Source organism: Rattus norvegicus, chromosome 9 (assembly GCF_036323735.1).
Source record: "Rattus norvegicus strain BN/NHsdMcwi chromosome 9, GRCr8, whole genome shotgun sequence".
Classification (NCBI taxonomy): Eukaryota; Metazoa; Chordata; class Mammalia; order Rodentia; family Muridae; genus Rattus; species Rattus norvegicus.
In genome coordinates, this window is record NC_086027.1 from 11,969,707 (window position 1) to 11,989,914 (window position 20,208).

At 41.9% G+C, this 20,208-nt stretch overlaps 1 protein-coding gene across 3 annotated transcripts; it reads right to left on the reverse strand.

Moving 5' to 3' along the window:
• Positions 1-393: 393 nt before the first annotated feature.
• LOC134480486 (uncharacterized) lies at positions 394-20,080 on the reverse strand. Of its 3 annotated transcripts, none has more exons than XM_063267985.1 (5): positions 19,636-20,019; positions 7,270-7,429; positions 5,803-5,934; positions 4,950-5,133; positions 394-1,184 (listed from the first exon to the last, which is right to left on the reverse strand). In XM_063267985.1, the coding sequence occupies exons 3-5, from the start codon at positions 5,892-5,894 to the stop codon at positions 1,179-1,181; spliced, it is 282 nt and encodes a 93-aa protein (XP_063124055.1). In that variant the 5' UTR covers positions 5,895-5,934; positions 7,270-7,429; positions 19,636-20,019; the 3' UTR covers positions 394-1,178. The 3 variants fall into 3 exon arrangements, with proteins under 3 accessions (XP_063124055.1, XP_063124053.1, XP_063124054.1); XM_063267983.1 differs by having other exon boundaries at positions 8,148-19,775; XM_063267984.1 differs by lacking the exons at positions 4,950-5,133; positions 5,803-5,934; positions 7,270-7,429 and having other exon boundaries at positions 19,636-20,080.
• Positions 20,081-20,208: the final 128 nt, after the last annotated feature.

Sequence of the window (20,208 nt, forward strand, 5' to 3'; positions counted from 1 at the left end):
CTGGGTGTTCAACACCCTCTGCCCCGGGATTTGGGTGCAGGATTTCCGATTGCTTTAAAATCCCTTATACCATGTTTATATGTCCTAGGAGATATTACAGAAAAATTAATGTTTATCCCATTAATTTGTTCAACATGCTCATCCACAGAGTATAATTTAGAGGTAACTATATATTTGACAGCAAGCATACACAGTGGGTACGAGATGCATGATGAACTGGAAATTCACAGAGTTGGAAACACAGTGAACAGTGACTGTATAATTGCCTTTGAATCTCCGTAAGACTGATGCACAGTGCCCATGAGAATGCAGAGATCGATCCCTCCCTGATAGCTGTGGGACTTCAGATGTTGACACTAATGATCAATAAAGAAGGTTCTTAAGAGTGAAGAGTTTGAGATTACTCCTTTATTTACCAGAATACATCCAATTTACTTGATAGTAACCAGATGCAGGTAGTCAATATATACAGTCTATATCCTTATCAAAATAGAAAACAAAATGAACAAAACAACAACAACACATAAATAACAAATCTTCAAATGAATAGAAGGAAAACCAAATAACAAAATAATCAAAACTCAAGCAAACTTTAAATAGAGGAATTGCACTAAGCATTCTTTTGCTGCTCCTTTTGCAGAATTGGCTTATAGCCTGTGGCTTGCCTTGGAGACATAGTAGACAAGCAGTTACTGATGGTAATAATATTTTCAAGAGAAGTGAAGGTAGGTCTGTTTTGTTGGAGTGGGGGTATTAAGGAAAAAGCCTACCAATACTGAGTATAAATGATATTACAGACTTTGTTTCATAGTCTGTCCAATGTTGTGAACTGATCTCCATGAAACTCTTCTGGATGACCCATCAGGACAAGTACAAATTTTCACGTACACAGTCTTTCTGGATGACCAGCAGCTCTTGATTGATGTGCATCAACACTTCTCTGACTTCCTCCAAAAGTATACACTTGCTGGAGAGAGCTGAGGTGAAAGTAAGGCCTATTCAATCCAAAGAAGTTAAACTAAAGGAGGAAAATGCAGTCCACAATTGTGATGGACATTACAGATGAGATACAATAGTGGTGTATTTGCTGTGCACACTTAGTTCTCCTCATGTAGCTCTTCTCTCCAAGAAAGATCTTGTCCTGGTCTGTGTCATGTTCGAGTTTCTGCTGGAGAACTTCAGACCTAGCAGAGCAAGGGAAAAAGGTTTAGTGAGTGGTTGTCAATTCAGCTCTCCCTCTTACATCAGCTCTGTTCAGTTGGACAATCCAGCATGACCTGTCAGCTGAGGTCAGTCCCTGCATCCCCAAGTGTCATAGAGTACCTGGGCTTGGATTTATATCTCAGCTTTTCAAACTGCTAGAATTTGAACAGTGGAATATGCACTGTACTGGGATTAAGAGAAAAATGAGCATATTTTGTCACTGGTCCAGGTTAATTATATTGAATAATAACATTGTAGCTGGGTCTGAATCTGAGTTCAAGAATGGTATGAGCAACCTAGAATACCATGTGGATTCCTTCTGGAGAACATGTCCAGAAATGTGGTGAAAGTTCTGATTATGTTAGCACTGAAGGAACCTGCGTAGGTTCAATTTGTAACCACTGAATATGCAAATACACAGAGAAGCCATCTCACTTCAAATCCATTCTCACTGAACAGATCCTGTAATCACTGAGAATGTGCTCACAGCAAATCCTCACAGCATACACAAGGAACAGTAAAGTTTATTGTGATGGAGATACATAACAGCACCCCTGTAAGACTATGCTTATTGTAATGCAATTTGTGAGACGACAGAAGAGAAAATGTTCTCAGATCTTATCAGAGAGTTAACAGGAAGAAAGAAGTACAAAATACAAAGAAATCCTGAGGATTATACATATCCTGTCATGGACAAAATTGACGTAAACTGTACCAGAACAATACTCTGGGTAGTTCTTTAGGTGACTGAAGGTGAAAACCTTGTCAGTGATCAGCCATCCAAAAAGGATAGTTATATAGGGACAGGAAATCCAATTGGCTTCTGCCAGTCTGTGTTCCTGCCTGATCTCAAAAATATCAGAATGCTTCTACAATGTTCCTCCCAAGCCACTTTCCTGGTTGATCGGTTCTTTCTGCTTCAGAATGTCCTGCATTCTTTCCTCTAATCCTTCCTTATTCTGGTCATCAAATGAGTGTACTGTCAGTGGAAGCATGCATGCATGTGTGCACACACAAACACACACACAGACACACAGACACACTAATACAAACTTGCAATCACACAAGCCATTTGTGTTTACACAATATAAACATAGTACATTGCAGTGTTTACTTTCCCTTTTAATGCTTAATATAATGATTCCCCAGGATACTCTGCAGGCCTAAAAACAAATGTTGAGTGGGTTATGAACATAGTGGTCATAGCCTATAGACAGCTCAGTCAGTGATGTGCTGTCCTCCCATAAACCGACATAGAATCAGGGTTCTTTCCCTATTACCAATCTGGCTTAGCAAGTTTCCAAGGCTGTGCAGAGCAGTCTTGTTTCCCAGCACATGATCATATGTTGGTGGTGGACTAGACTCCTGTTCTTGTTCACTGTTTCAGACTTTCCCCATAGTGTGCAGCTTCTTCTAATAGGAGCTCTCTTTACCATACCCTGAGTGACTTCATGCCCAAAGCTATGCCCCCAGAATCATAGGAAATCTCCATAACCAGGATCCATATGAACAATGTTTCTACCTATTATGTGATTGTGTCACAGATATTTGGAGTAAATAAATAAATGCTTACATGGATTATCTCACACTGAGTCATAATCCATTTAAAGGCTCCAACCTCTCATACAGTTTCCCTCCTTGGACCACTACAACCCAGATGTGCTCTAGTTTCACACCTATTCTTTTCTCTGGGATCTCTGGGTCAACTAAGACTTCTGTTCCACTTAAAGAACATGGCTTCTCACAGGCCTTTCTGATCGTCCACTAACAGACCCGTCTGAATTTCATCATTTCTCCTAACTCCATTAAGGCTGAAATTAACTGAGAGAAAATGATGTTGATTGACAGCACTTGCAGAATGCTACACAGATAACATAGGGGAGCGCTTTAGATTATCTGTGCACCTAAAGGGGCTCCTGAAACTGCCCTGTTCTTGCACCACAGCATAGGTATGGGGCTTTTGCTGGATGATGATACAACTCCAAGCAACTCAAATTCTCAATGAATAAAATCCAAGCCAAACTCCCAGCGGAAACTGTAGTGTGCCAAGGTAGCTGGAAAGAAGTGGTAGCAGGCAATGTGGAAAGCAACCTTGGAGAAGACACAGTGAGTGACACAACCTTCCGGTGGGCTTTCACCATTCACAAAGGACAGAGAAGGACCATAAATCAATGGATTTTATAAAGCAGCCCCCCTTACCTCCATGTACTCCATTCCTTTGATGTGCTTCAAAGGATTTTGATGCAGACCAGTCATTTTTCCCTAATCACTTGAAAATCTAACTTTACACGTGTTTTGGGTTCTTTTGCTGTACAGAGCTAGGTGGAGATTCCAAGTGATTGGGGTGCTATATTTGATATTCATGAAGGCAAAGTGAACTCTTAGATTCTTTTTCTCATGAAACAGGGCAATAGAGACTCACCTGTGCAATTATGCACAGGGAAACACACACACACACATACATACATACACACACACATACACACACACACACACACACACACACACACACACACACACACACACACACAAAAGAACCCATACTAGAAACACTTGGAAAATCATCCAGAATTAAACCCACAACATGAGCATAAATGCTGAGCCACAGCTGGTACACACAAACAGACGCACACACACACACACACACACACACACACACACACACACACATACACACACTCACACACACAGAGAGTCACATATACACACCCTAACACACACTCACAGACACACTCACACACACTCACAAACACATACACACATACACACACTCACACACACATACACACACTCACACACACATACTCTATCACACACCCATACAGACACACACACAAACAAGCACAAACAGACAGACAGACACACACACACACACACACACACACACACCCCAAAAATCGCAAGTCGGCAGAAAACAATGAAGATCCCATCATACTGGAGGAACAACATAATATAGACTATTCAAAGCACGTATTTTAAGAGAGAATCACTACTCAGCCATTTTTCCTGAGAGGAACAAAAAGGCCTAGATAGCACTCTTCTTGATGAGAATGGGGGTAGATAACTCTGTTCTTGAAGTCTCAAATCTCTCATGCCAATTGTCAGGTTTTGAGAACACTTTCCACATCCCTGCTTTTCCAAGCATCTACAGAGTATAAGGTCAAGATATGAACTCTCCAGCAACACTCGAACAAAACAGGACTGACATGCTGCTACTCTTTCTCTGTCAGGTACCATGATTTAGGAAGCATGAAGAGATGGTCTTGATATACAGGGAAAATGGTGGAGAAAGAACAAATCCACCAAAAGATGACAATGACAACCATTTCTTTGGCATTTCCACCAGGCTCTCCTCCTTCTAAACTATTTAGTTCCTGGAATCTCACAGGACCCCTGCAAAGAAAATGGGCTCTGGGCTTTTGCTTCATCCCTCAAAGCCCTGCTCTAGTCTAAAGAGGGGCTCCCACATAGCACCCTCCACACATATGGCATGTATTGCTGTGATGTGTGATCAACCCATCTCCCTTAATAAACTGCAGATTCTCGAAGAGCAGGAGCATTTGCTTTCCAAACACGCAGTTTCTTGAAGAGGGGCTATCTCCACAGAAAGCGTTGTAAACCATCACATAAATGAACACTTGAATGAGACCTAGGTCAGGACATAGATCCCTCAATAGACAGCTACATTGGTTGTCTATGTTTATGGTAAGACATGAGGACAGCCTGACCCTGAGTCCTAACCCTACCTGCTGTTGCTTGGCACTGGGGTCACAGATGTTCATTCCGGCCTCTTCACAGAGCCTCTTTGCCTCCACAGAGGATGCTGGCAGTTCAGTCTGCTCCACCAGCAGTTTTCTCTTCTCATTCAGCAAAATCTGTATATTGTTCCTCAATTGAGCTTGTTCACGCAGGAGCTGGGAGTGCCTCACGCTGAACCACAAACAAAAAATGGTAAATGCCTGCCAGCTTCTATTTGCCTGACACTCTTGCAAGTACAATCATCCCTTTAAGGGTCCTCATCCCCAGAAGTCTCTAGACTAGAGCCACAGTATACAAGTTAGCACCAATTAGAGGAGGTCAAATCCAGAGGACACATTCCCTGTGAATGAAAGTACTTCTGAAAATCCTGACACTAAGACAGTTTATATAAATCAAGGTAGAAGAAACGGTCCATAAGGGAGCTCATATGTCCATAGTATGCTGAAACCATCTGCAAGTAGAGGTCAAATCCCCTCTGAGGGAGGATAGAAGACCCAATAGCTATATAGTCTTTCCATGTGTTTCTCATGGATCACAGATCTTTAAATCTCCTGTCAGAGTCCTAGAGATTCAGAGTTCATTGATATTCCCATCATGGTGCAAACCTTTTCTATCTAGAGGATCCTTATTGGGGAAAATAACAATTGGAGGGTCTTCTACACCCTTCACATGTAGGACAACTGAGTCCAAGAGCTACAAATCTAAGACCCTTGCCAGGAGGCAGGCTTCTTGTTAAGAGTCAGACACCATGGAACCAGAGCCCTGACTTTTGTTCAAAGTCATACAGGACAGAAGCATTCCCTGCCTAGTGCTGGGTTCTCATCTCTGTCAGCGACTCACCGGTAAGAACTGTTCACTTGTATGAGCTCCTTGTACCTCTCCATGGCATCACTTATTGAGTTGGTCATCATTTGCATAGCCATCATTCTCATCTCATGTTCGGATTGAAGTACTGGCAATTCGACATCCAGCCTGGGTTAGGTCATGGTCAAAGGAACAAATAATGTTTTGAACTCACGATTTCAGAATTAGGAGAAATGTAAATAAAAAATATATAATAAAAAAGTTCAAATTCAAGGAATGGTAGACGGGAAGAAATTGGCAAATTCAAAAACCAGACCAAAACCCAACAGTGAGACTCAATCCACAGAAAATATTTCCATGTAAATAAGCAAATTTTGTTTTGAAATAAGGACTCCTTAAAAGCCTGGGGAGATATGGTTCTGCAAAGACTTACTATATAGGAGTGGGCAGAGCCTGAGACCTGCCTGTTTGGAATAACAACTGTCAAGAATTTATTCCCACCGTGACCCTTTCTAGGTCACAATAAACCATCACTGGATAGTTAAAAAAATAAAAAATTAACGATCAAAGCAGGTAAAAAAAATTAGGTGAAATCAGACTGTTCTCTCAATTACTTAAACCCAGTATATAGCACAAACTTGCTCCTTTGAAGTAGTTGTACTGATTAAACTTATTATCCTGGGCACAGGAGAACAGAGCCACGGTACCAATTGGAGGGACCTGACCTTCAAGAGCTGGCCAGGTAAGGATGATGGAATTCACTAGTTCAGGAAGAAGATTCCTCCAGTCTGTGCCACAGCTTTGGGCCCAAGAGAAAGCTGTGATGACATTTCTCTTGTTTTGAAAGCAGGTATACTCAATCCTTGGTTTCTATTGTTACATGAATTCTCAGAGGGCATAACTATGTTTGACAGGGAAGAGGATTTATAGCACCCCCTCCCCACAGGAGAGTCCTGTGTGCCACCAAGGTATACAGAAGGAGCAAAGTGCTGTGTTGATCAATGTGGGCCTACACGTACTCATCACTATCATGACCTGCAAACTGTTGATCAAACAAATCCTCAGACCCCATCAAAGGTCCCAGATGTCCTAATCCTGAGTAAACACCACATATACTTCCACATACACACACACCAACCCATATCCAAACACACTTAGAATGCCAACTACATCCATGGAGGTGCCATAGAATCAGTGTATAATGAACAAATTCAGAGGAAAGAGTGATGACGTGCAGGCATTTCATTCACACACACAGTTGCAGCAAGTGTGACCAGGTCCTTCCAGCTACTGACAGAACCAACGCTAATCCAAGGAGCTCAGGGTCAAGTACAAAAAGGCTGACCCTAAACACACAGCACCTAGCTCATCTCAAAGGTAATGCCTGCCAAATCTCCTTAAAATGCAGCATGAGAGGTGAAACTCTCTCGTGCTATGAGGAAATCTCGGGTTAGCAGAAAGAGAGCACAAGAATGTGAACAGGTTACTGGGCATAATGACTACCTGTGGTCCCAATCATCATAGATATAAAGGTCCAGGATTTGGTAAAGTTCATCCCTCTCGAATTGACACTTCTGGATTTCAAATTTGAGTTCCTCCAGTTCCTTTAGAAGCTCCTCTTGCTTGCTGATGACACTTTGGGATGATGCCTTCCTACCAAAACCTGTAGATAGATAAACCCAAGTGAATTTGCATATTTGATGGCCCACAGGCAGAAAAGATCATTCTGAATCCCAAAAGGAGGTTGAGGAAGGGGAAATAGTAGCGACTAGGTGAATCCCTGGAAGAGCAGAAAAGCTTTCTTAAAGGTGGATTTTTAAGCTATGTCCCTCTTCCCAACCTCTAATGCCATACACGTGCCACACTCACTATTACTGGACCCCTCACCCTGAACAGTATAACCTGACTGATACATAAACATCTGGGACATTGTTGTCTCATATCAGATGTGGTGCATTTAATCCTGGAGTTCATAATGCTTAGCACCATCAAGCTCTAATCATCTGTGTTGCAGCTCAAAGTGTCTGAGAACTCAATTCATGACTAGGGGTGCATCCTTCCTTGTTCTCGCCATCAGACACTTATGTAACCTACAGTAATCTAGAGGATGAAGTGCTTCAACTCCCAACCATGGATGGTCACATTGTTAATCTCACAGTGACTCCTCCTGCCATTCATTGACACTCACATTTAAAAAGCTTCAAGAAAAGACACTGAAGGCTTACCACTTCCTGGCTTTCTCTCAAATTAAAGTTTGGAACTCCTGACTCTTGGTTTGCCTTTGAGAAATCCCAAGGCTCCTGCTTGTAAGGCCTAGTCTTAGAAGGCACATCTCAAACCTACCTCCTTGAGGATGTTCCCCAACTCTGCCCAGGACTCACCAAGCCTTCCGCAGAATGATTTCCTCCTTCCTGTTTCACTAGAGAGGGGGTCAGCTTCCCTCTGACCTGGTGTGGTCTCTCCTTGATCTCCCCTTTCCTTCCGAAATAGCCTGAGCAGCTGGCGAAACATGCCTGCTTGTGAACCCAAAGGGAACTGAAGTAATATCCCAAAGGCAGTTGGTGTCACCACAACACTGGTGACATCACTGAAGATTCTAGGGATCTCTTAGATACAATAGAGTGTCCAGTGAAGGGCTTACTGATGATGTCACTGGAAAGTTCTATGGCCTACCTACTAACCAGCTCTCCACAAAGTGATGAATTTCTCGGGGACCCTTTCCTCCAGTCTCCCATGTGTCACTGGGAATACCATTTGGCAACCTCTATTTCAAAGCTAGATATGTGTCTCTGCTTCATTAGAAGTCAACAATGCTTTTGCTGGGGAGAGTTGCTTACAACCCTGAATTGGAGAACAGATTTTTCTTAGCACCCAAATCTCTAGGGGCCAAGGAGGGGGCAGTTTTTTCTTAAAAGTAAATCTACTAGCCGAGACAATGCATGTGACATACATTTCGATTCTTAAGCTTTTCCCTTTTGTGGAGGCCAATATTTTTCTTCTATACCTCTGAGTGTATAAAACCGAGAAATAGTTGATTAGTGTGCAGTCCTTGACAGCTGACATTGTTTCCAATTACATAGCCATGTATTTCACAAAATCAATGGTCTATAATCCTATTTTTTTTTTGCAATAAAAACTCCTTTTTCTTGGGAACATAGAGACCAACTACAGGGCATATATAAAATAATAAATTTCTTTCCCTTTTATATATTAAGTAGGGCATCCTCCCTTTCTCAAATATAACAAGACAATTAAATTGGACGTCAGTGAGCAAATGTCAACTTGGAGCTTGTGTTACTACATTGTAACTATATAGCCATCACTTCTCCAATATCATTCGTCCTGAATAGGCAAGTCTAGTCATGAGAATATTGGGGGCTGCACCATGATCCTTTACTCCTACTAAACATAAGAATCAGGAGGATGGGAAGGGAGTGGAATGGCCTCAGTTCAGGTTGAACCTCAATCTTAATGGGTCCATAAGTTGAGGAGGGAGTCCATTTGGCATTGTGATATATGGATTCTGTCTTCTTATCATAGGTGTTATAATTCTACCTGAATGTGTGCTATAATGCCACCCCACCTCACAGATGTAAGAGTGAAAATCATGTTTGACCTTTCTGGGGAGAGCTCTGCCTTTTACTACCATCTAGAGTTATACAACATCACTTTACAAAGCTCAGAAGAGAGGGGTGCAGATGTGCACCCCTTAGATGTTGAGGATCTTTTCTTCTAATTAAGGCACTTGTTTTTCCTATGTAATTCTTCCCTTGCTATTTTACTAATGGTGGCTGACTTCTTTCCTGGCCTGAGGTAAATTGGAGTCCAATCTTTTGGATTACTGAACCTTCTATTTTTGAGATGACAGGCCCACCAAGGGTCCTACTGCATACAGAAGGTATGAATAAGTCTCATGGGTTGGAGTAAGTTAAAAACGTCTGTGACAACAAAGAACTGATTAAGAAAACAAGAGACCAGCTGCTCATCAAGATCACAGTTGTATGATAGTAAGAAAATGTGAATAGGGCATCAGGTGAAAAGATAAATTAATTAGGAGTTCACAGGCCTAGAAGGGTTAACCTTTCAGTGGAGCTGCCATTCTTTCTGCCATTCCTCGCCCTCTGCCACAGGACCAGAGACTTCCCCAAACAACTGGCTGGCCTTGCCAAAGACCTGGCAGGGCTTCTCCCTGTAGAATAGGAAATGCAGAGTCCATGAGGACTCACCAAGAGGTCTCCTCCACACAGGTTCCTTGTTGTCAAAGGGAAATGTTCCTGCAGAATCCTGCCATGGCAGCAGGAATTTCAACCTGGCTGCTCTTAGGTCCAGGTCACTGGATGCAGGCCTGAGGCCCAGGGGTATCTGGGGAAAGAAGCAGCAGGCACTGCCTCACAGCTCTCTCTTTGTTGGATGCAATTGCTAGGACTGTGATGGGATTTTTGTTTCTTGGGATGTTTATTAGAAATACCTACAAAGCTGATTAAAGTTGTAACATGTCTTCATATCGAGCATGCAGAATGTTTTTACATCGTTGTTGTTCCTGTTTTATGTTTAGATTTTGTTCTTTAAACCCCTCAGGAAATTTCCCTGTGCTTAGAATGTTAAGCACATGCTCAGGAGGGATCGATTATTCAAGTTAGGCAAAGCTTTTGTTCTCCCCATCCACTCCACAGATGATGCCATTACTTACTTTCAAATAAGAAAACAGTCATAGAGAAGTAAATTAACCTGTAAGCTATCACAGAAGAAACACATCATGATTGTGGAATGGCACCGCAGTATTTTGAATTTCCTAAGTTATTTTTATTTGAAACTTTTTTATTGGATTTTTTGGGTACATTTCATTTTTTTAAATCCTTAAAGGTATCTTTTATTCCGCTCGTCCCATTTAAAAGGTGGAATTTCACCTGTGATTGTTAGTCCAGATAGTTTGGTCAATGGCTTAGATATCACCTTCGCCTAGTTTCCTTGGCATAAGCTGTGTTAGAAGCAGGCTCAAAGGTTCAGGACTCAACAAATAATGAATTCCACTACATCTGGATACCTAGCCTCACACACAGGAAGGGACTGTATTTCCATTCACTATTTAAAAAAAAGATGCAATTCAGTAACATGTAAAAAATTTCTCACATATATTAAAGTGTTTACCATGGTCATACAGTTTTTCAAATACCTGGCATTCATCTTTTTCCAAGTCCTAAAATTTCTTTCTTATTCACATTCTCTTTTTTTCTTGATTATTTCTTACTATTATTATCATTTTTTAAAATTTTGGTTTTTAATAGATATATACTTTTTATTTACATTTCAAACCTTATTCCCTTTCCCAGTTTTTGGTCCATAAGCCCCCCTCCCGGGACCCTTCTCCATATGTATGGTCCCACAATCCACGCCCCTTGAAACCCTTCCCGGACATTCCCCTGCACTGAGGGTCCAACCTTGTTAAGAACAAGGGCTTCCCCTTCCACAGGTGCCCCAACAAGTCTATTCTCTCCTACATATGCAGTTGGACCCCTGGGTCAGTCCATGTATAGTCTTTTGCTAGTGGTTTATTTGGTTGGCATTGCTGTTCTTATGGGGTTGCAAGCCCTTCAGCTCTTTGAATCCTTCCTCTAATTCCCATAAAGGGGGTCCTGTTCTCAGTTCAGTAGTTTACTGCAAGCACTGACCTCTTTATTTGACATGCCCTGGATGTGTCTCTCAGGGGAGATGCATATCCAGTCCCTTTCAGTAAGCACTTTTTAGCTTCATCAATCTTACCTAGTTTTGGTGGCTGTATATATATGGGCCACATGTGGGGCAGACTCTGAATGGCTTTTCCTTCAGTCTCTGCTTTAGATTTGGCCTCCATATCTCCTTAGTGCTCATGTCTTCGAGACTCTTCCCTACTTTTTATCTATTACTTTCAGTGTATCTGGTTTGATGTGGAGGTCCTTGATCCACTTGGACTTAAGCTTTGTACAGGGTAATAAGAATGGGTCAACTTGCATTCTTCTACATGTTGACCTCCAGTTGAATCAGCACCATTTGTTAAAAATACTATCTTTCTTCCATTGGATGTTTTACCTCCTTTGTCAAAGATCAAATGACCATAGGTGTGTGTTCATTTCTGTGTCTTCAATTATGTTCCCCTGATCTGCCTGTCTGTATGCCAATACCATACAAACTATTGCTCTGTAATACTGCTTGAGGTCAGAGATGGTGATTCCCCCAGAAGGTCTTTTATTGTTGAGTATAGTTTTGCTATCCTGGGTTTTATGTTATACCAAATGACGGCAAATTGCACTTTCTACCTTTATAAAGAATTAAGTAGGAATATTGTTGGTGATGGCATTGAATGTGTAGATTGCCTTTGGCAAAATGGCCATTTTTTACCATATTCATCCTGCCAATCTTTGAGCATGGGAGATCTTTCCATCTTCTGAGATCTTCTTCAGTTTCTTAGGAGATTTGAAGTTCTTGTCATACAGATTTTTTACTTGCTTGGTTCAAGTAACAGCAAGTTATTTTTTATTATTTGGGACTATTGTGAAGGGTGTCATTTCCCTAATTTCTTTCTCAGCCTGTTTACCCTTTGAGTAGAGGAAGGCTACTGAATTGTTTGAGTTAATTTTATACCCGGACAGTTTGCTGAAATTGTTGATCAGGTTAAGTAGTTCTCTGGTGGAATTTTGGTGTTGCTTAAGTAGACTATCATATCATCTTCAAATATTAGTGTTTTGACTTCATCCCTTCTAATTTTTATCCCTTTGACCTACTTTCATTGTTTGATTGCTATGGCTAGGACTTTAAGTACCATATTGTACTTAAGTAGGGAAAGAGTGGGCAGCCTTGTCTAGTCCCTGATTTTAGTGGGATTCCTTCAATTTTCTCAGTTTAGTTTGATATTAGCTACTGGTTGGATGTATTTTGCCTTTTCCTATCTTTAGATATGGGCCTTGAATTCCTGATCTTTCCAGGACTTTATTAATGAAAGGTTACTGAATTTTGTCAAATGATTTCTCAGCATCTAATGAAATGATCATGTGGGTTTTTTTCCTATGAGTTTGTTTATATGGTGAATTTTGTTGATGGATTTCTGTATATTAAACCATCCCTGCATCCTTGCCATGAGGCCAACTTGATCATGATGGATGATTGTTTGGATGTGTTCTTGGACTCAGTTTGCAAGAATTTTATTGAGCATTTTTTTCATCAATATTCATAAATCAAATTGGTCTGAATTACTCTATCTTTGTTGTTTCTTTGTGTTGTTTAGGTATAAGAGTAATTGTGGCTTTATAGAAGGAATTTGGTAGTGCTCTGTCTGTTTCTATTTTGCGGAATAATTTGGGCAGTATTGGTATGAAGTCTTCTATGAAGTTCTGATAGAATTCTGCACTAAATCCATCTGGTTCTGGGCTCCTTTTGGATGGGAGATTTTTAATAACAGTTTCTATTTCTTTATGAGTTATGGGGTTGTTTAGATGGTTTATTTGTTCCTGATTTCACTGTGGTACCTGGTATCTGTATAGAAAATTGTCCATTTCCTCCACATTTTCCAGTTTTGTTGAATATATGTTTTTGTAGTAGGATCTGATGATCTTTTTAATTTCTTCAGAATTTGTTGTTATGTCTCCCTTTTATTTTTGATTTTATTAATTTGGATATATTCTCTGTGACCTCTGGTTAGTATGGCTAAGTGTTTATTTATCTTGTTGATTTTCTCAAAGAACCAGTTCCTGGGTTTGCTGATTCTTTTGATCCTCGGTTTTGTTTCTTCTTGTTTGATTTCAGCCCTGAGTTTGATTATTTCCTGCCTTCTACTCCTCTAGGGTTTATTTAATTGTTTTCTAGAGCTTTGAGGTGTGCTGTCAAGCTGCTTAGATATGCTCTCTCTTGTTTCTTTTTGCAGGCACTCAGAGCTATGAGTTTTCCTCTTAGCGCTGCTTTTATTGTGTCCCATAAGTTTGGGTATGTTGTATCTTCATTTTCATTAAATTCTAAGAAATCTTTAATTTCTTTCTTATGTCTCCAATGACCAAGTTGTCATTGACTTCAACTTCCACGTATATGTGGGCTTTCTGTCCTATTTGTTGTTATTGATCAGCAGCCTTAGTCCGTGGTTTTTTGAAAGGATGCATGGGATTATTTCTATCTTCCTGTACATGTTGAGGCTTCTTTTGTGACCGATAATATGGTCAATTTTGGAGAAGGTACCATGAGATGCAGAGAAGAAGGTATATCCTTTGGTTTTAGGGTGGAATGTTCTATAAATATATGTTAAATTCATTTGTTTCATAACTTCTGTTAGTATTTCTATGTCTCTGTTTAATTTCTATTTCCCTGATCTGTCCATTGATGAAAGTAGGGTGTTTAAATCTCCTACTATTATTGTTTGGTGCAATTTATGATTTTTTTAGAAAGGTTTCTCATTGTTTAGGGACACAACTGCTATATACTTGACAAATACAGCAATAACCCAGAACATCTGCAGGAAGCCTGTGACCATTGGCCACATGAGGATGACTGTCTTTCAAAATTCATCATGATTTTTGGTAAGATCTTCCATGTCAGTGGCTTGGCTTCCCACAAACATGGTCCAGTTGTCTAGAATCTACTCCATGGACAGCATCTCATGCTTGTTTTTGTCTGACTCATACACCAGATGCCGGGCTTCAGCCTTTGCATGGTCATAGTCCTGAGGAAGGATACAATGGTGAATCTCATCCTAGTTCAGCTTCCCATCCTTGTTCAGATCTGGGAAATCATTGAACTGCTCCCCAGACAAAACCCAGTCTGTTTCAGGGCAATTGTCCTCGTGAGAAAAAGATGTCCACAATGTACTCATCCTGGTCCACAAAACCATCCCCGTTCTTGTCGATATCCTCCAGGGTTTCCAGAACTACAATCTCCTTCATATGTTCTAAATCCTCTTAGTGCAGAAAAGCAATGAACCAGTCCTGAGTAGCTGTCAGGTCACCTTCAAGGCCTTAAACCTCCTCTCATCTCGTGGAGGCATCTTTTTAAAGTTGTGATCATCACAGCCGTCTTGGAAATCAACAAGGTGTCCCAGGGAGTAGCCATAGGTGGCCTGCTTGTATTTTTCCCAGGAGATTTTACAACTATGTCCCTATCATAATCCTTCCAGGGTTTAGCCACATTATGGTAGATGTATCTTTTTTGTACCTGTTTGATCCAAACTTTCAGGTCTTCAGTAGTAACAATGCCACGTCCATCACTGTCAATTGGGTCAACAATTTTCCCCAGCCTCTCCTGCTCTCGTCCAGGCTTAGCTATCAAAGGTCTTGGAGTCCTCCTTGCCCAGGAAGACCTCATGATCGTACATGATGCTGTGCTTGTCATCTGGTGGCCACTGGCCCAGCTCTGAATCCGGACAAACCATGTGCTCCTTGCTCATCATGCTCTTGGCCCTGAACGCCAAGTCCAGTGCCAGGAGCAGCCCATGGAGAGTCCCAGGCTGACACCATGCACCACTGTCTGGATCAAAGGGAGGCAGCAGGGAAGTAGGGGCTCAGAGCAGCTTATCCGCTGTCCCTTCCCCAGAGAGGGCTTTTGTTACATTTCAAATGTTATCCCTTTTCCTGGTTTCCCATCCACAAAACCCCTTATTAATACCTCCTCCCCCTTCTACTATGAGGGTGTTACCACCCACCCAACCACCCAGGCCTACCTGCCTCCCTGTTCTGATTTCCCCTACACTGGGGCATCAAGCCTTGACAAGACCAAGGGCTTCTCCTCCCATTTGTGCCCAAGAAGGCCATCCTCTTCTACATATGCAGCTGTAGCCATGGGTCTGTCTGTCCATGTGTACACATTGGATGGTGGTCTCAGTCCTGGGAGCTCTGGGTGTTTCTTATTGTTGTTCTTATGGGGCTGTACACCCCTTCAGCTCCCTCAATCCTTTCTCTTACTCCTCCATTGGGGACCCTGCTCTCAGCCAAATGGTTGGCTGCAAGCATCTGCCTCTGTATTTGTCAAGCTCTTTACCCCACTCTTTTGAGCAGATCACCACAGAGCAATGAAGATGTATTGTCTTGGCGTGATGATGTACAGACAAATAGATGATTTCTTAATTCTTAATGATGGTTCTATAAGAATTCCTAAAATTAGATTAGTATTTTAAGTTTTTAAAATAGGACTGCTATTATGTTTCTCTGGTAATCAAAATTGCATTGAGAACCCTGCCATTCTTAAAGTGTCATGAGTGAATCGCTTCTGCAATACCAAGCAGGCATCTACAAATTATAGCCCATCCTAAGAGGGTATTAACCAATTAACCAAAGTTCATAAAAAGAGAACTAATGATTTACTATAGGTGCAAGGACTGAACATAAATAATTGACGGGATTTGCCTATAGGTAATGTTCCTTATTCTTTTCTCATAAAAATTACAGCTTTTAACTCTCCATGAATGTGCAGAGCTAGTGACAGCTGGTGATGGTTTATCCTGATGATTACTCTTCATGGATATGCATGTAAACATTCTCTGTCTTAAACTGATTATCCAACTTATGATTTGAATTCCTGTGCAAACTTGTGGTGAACTTTTCACCATGTGATGCTGTGTTCAGAAAGATATACAAATGCTGCAGACAAAGAGAGAGAAAGCTTTTTAGACAGAACTGAGCTGAAGAGAACAGAACTCAAGAAGAACTTAGAAGTAAAGGCATAGCGTTGAGAGTAAGGCATTGAGAGTAAGGAAATTATTGTGTCATAAGAGCAAGAGGGAAGGAGATAAGAAGAAGAGAGCAAGGAGAACTTTTTAAGCCATACTTTATGGAGGCAAACTTTTGTCTTTTAGGAAAACTGAAGAACTTAGAAATAAAGGTTAAAATCACTGCTCTTCAGCCTTCAGCCTGGCTCACTGGCTAGCCTCTGCTCTTCAGTCAGGCTCAGTGGCTAGCCTCTGCTCTTCAGTCAGGCTCACTGGCTAGCCTCTGCTCTTCAGTCAGGCTCACTGGCTAGCCTCTGCTCTTCAGTCAGGTTCACTGTCTAGCCTCTGCTCTTCAGTCATGCTCACTGGCTAGCCTCTGCTCTTCAGTCCAGCTCACTGGCTAGCCTCTGCTCTTCAGTCAGGCTCACTGGCTAGCCTCTGCTCTTCAGCTGGGCTCACTGGCTAGCCTCTGCTCTTCAGACTGGCTCACTGGCTAGCCTCTGCTCTTCAGTCAGGCTCACTGGCTAGCCTCTGCTCTTCAGACTGGCTCACTGGCTAGACTCTGCTCTTCAGTCAGGCTCAGTGGCTAGCCTCTGCTCTTCAGTCAGGCTCACTGGCTAGCCTCTGTTCTTCAGACTGGCTCACTGGCTAGCCTCTGCTCTTCAGTGAGGCTCACTGGCCTATGGGGCCCTAGCACATCGCTTAACCATCTCTCATGACTGCCTGACCACACTGACCACCTGACCGCCCTGACCTCTTAAAGTTGTCCTCTAGAAAGAGGACAAGAAACCAAAGAGAAACACCACAGGGACCTTTTCCAATGGGCTTTTTTCAACCTTTAGTACTTTCGTTATTTCTTTAAAAAAGTGAAATATAATTTCTGCTATTCATATGGCCAAGAGAGCTGTGCAGTAGTCATTGCTTTATGGAATTTGGTGCTAAATCAAAAGATTCCTTTATTCTATTACGATGTTATCTGTTTGCTGTACGATGTATGTTTAGAAAACACAACACTAAAATCCTAAAATCTAGATGTTTTAAGACATCGGCTCAGGGACAAACATAACTGCTTACCTATCTAGACTGGCCTTTTTTGCTATACTGCAGGTACAATCAATTTTCCACACTACTTCCATGATTTTCAAGAATGATTAAGAGTAAAATAAGTTGAACATAATGGCCAGAAAGGGGGTTCTGTCAAGTTGTCTTATATTGGACAAGATACCAAACTTTGACTGGTAAGCCTAAAACCACCTGTTCCCAAAACTAACAGAACTTACAGAAAATACATACTTTCTTATCATTCCTCCTCCCCAATGGTCAGTGATTTATTGAGCACCTACTACAATCCTAGCCCTGTGCATCTAAGGGTGTAATGGTGAATAAAAACTTAATAAAAAGCCTCAGTAAGGAATAAAGAAAAATGAAACATAACTTTGAAACTCAGAATTCAATATAAGCAAAACCACCATTTCTTTAACTGGTGATATCTGAAAACTTCATCATTTTTTCCATGGGCTTCTACAGTAATGATACTCAGTCTTGATTTTGTAAGTCACAAAAAGCAAGTCACACTTCTTTCTTGGCTCCCACAACTGTCAAAGAGTACAGAACTGTCACTGTCCATTTTGCTTCCCTATCAATCCTGCTATGGATGGTAATGAATTCCAGACTTTTCAATGTGAAAACAGGCCACCACTTGAGGGCAAAGGTTATTAAAATTACCCAAACCGGTATATTCTCTAAAATTTTCACATAGCATTTTACTGATATCACAATGCAAATTCACCACAAATATTTAACCAATGAAAATATTGAATAGCTCTGCAAATAGGAGCGATAATCATATATACTTGAAAACAACTATTATGGAAACAAAGGACGTACTAGGAGAAAAGATACATCACTAAAAGCTACACAAGCAGCAAAAAAAGACACTACATTTCTTGGTTTGAAAGTTAGGTGATACACTTGATCTTTAAAGACAGGCAATGTATTTGATCTTTAAGCCCTTCAACTGTGCCCTGTCCACATAGAAACTGCAGTAGATGACAATCTTTTGTAAGATTTATTTATTTATATGTGAGACAATGCAGCTGTCTTCAGACACACCAGAAGAGGGCATCAGTACTCATTACAGATGGTTGTGAGCCACCATGTGGTTGCTGGGATTTGAACTCAGGACCTCTGGAAGAATACTTGGTGCTCTTACCCACTGAGCCATCTCTCCAGCCCTCACAATGGCCTCTTACACAGCATCACTTGGTCTATTTCACTAGATGGCTCCAGGGTGATAACAGAGAAACTTTCACAGTTCCTGAGCACTTCTGAGTTCAAATACCACCAGTGCCCACTCTGTGCTGTTGGCACATTCTGACCTTCTCCTAAGGGTTGTCAGCCACAAATGGGACAGGTTAGCCCCAGACAGCATTCACTGCCCAATCCTAAAAACCCCCTCGATTCTGAAAAAGCCACATTCCATGCTTGCTCCATATTTGAGGAAGCCAAATGGTTGATCTGGCTCAAGGCTCTACTTTTCTTAGCTCATCAACTTTCTTTTTCCACTTCTTGTCACAGGAAGTATTTTTTTTATGCTGCAACTACACTGCAATGTGTGAAGGAAACCACCATCAACTCTGGGTGCCACCTCTTGAAATTTAAAATTCACAAAACAATTCGTGGCTTTCTAATCAGCACCATGGAAAATAAACAAAAACAAGCAAAACCATTCCAAAGGAACTTGCTGATCTGGAGACCTGCTCATAGCAGGTAGGAAAGAATTAAATTATGCAGAAGTGTAAGCTCTCAGAGCTTTGGAGGCTAAAAAAGAAGAAATCCCTGTTTATGTTCCCTTTCTCCAAGTAATTGAAGGAGGGTCTTTTACATCCTCCAAATACAATCTCTTGCAAGGGGCAACCAATTACAAAGTAGATCAGAAGAAATCTATTAAATAATACATTCATTGCCTGAAGTTTTAAGAAAATATTTTCCAACGATCCCCGTCCTTTAACAGCACACTCCAGATTACCTCTCCATTCTTTCCCAATGCCATGGGCTTTCCAACCCCTAATTCAGCTCTCCATACATCCCTGAACCCTCCTTTCCCCTACCAAATGGGCTCACTTTGCATTGCCTCCTTCTGCCACTGCTTTCCCAGGGCGGGGGAGGGGGGCCAGAAGGAGCCTAAGGACGGACGCGGGTCTCCTACGTACCTTGATTCTGCTGCTCTGGCGGTGCAGCCCGCCCTGCTTGCTGCTTGCTGTCCCTGGGGTCCAGACCCGAGGTCGGGCAATGGGTCCACGCAAGCGGCAGGCCTCGAGGTCCCCTGGCAGGGCTGGCCTGGGCTTTGTCCTTGGACACTGGGAGGCTGCAGTCTCCGTTGGAAACGCCGCCGCTATCATAGCGCGCCCTCCCGTGGCGGAGGTGACCCCCAACGCAGCTAAGGCCCCCTTCCCTGGCCGCTTCTTCTGCTTTTTCTTTTCTTTTTTTCTTTCTCTTTTTGTTCGCGATGTGGCGCGGGAAGAACTCGCCTCCAGCAAGGAGGACATCATGCAGGCAGAATCACCTCTGGGCCCTGCCGGGGTCGGAGAGGGAGAGAGAGGAGTCAGCTTGGGCGGCGGCGCCCTGGCTGCCTGCACCTGCAGAAGGAAAACTAGCCCAGGCACACGCGCTGCTGCCCGCACCGAATATAATGATAGAAATATTCTATATCTGCGGTGTTTCTGGCTATGGATTCTGGCTGGCTGTTTGCCTCCTGGTTTGCCTGCTGTGACTAAAGAGGCAGA

Coding starts and splice junctions, on each gene's coding strand:
- LOC134480486 (XM_063267983.1), bottom strand. CDS start 8,277: ATGTTTCGCCAGCTGCTCAGGCTATTTCGGAAGGAAAGGGGAGATCAA. Junction 7,430..8,147: donor ATCATTCTGCGGAAGGCTTG/GTGAGTCCTGGG, acceptor ATCTATCTACAG/GTTTTGGTAGGAAGGCATCA. Junction 5,935..7,269: donor TATGATGATTGGGACCACAG/GTAGTCATTATG, acceptor GACCTAACCCAG/GCTGGATGTCGAATTGCCAG.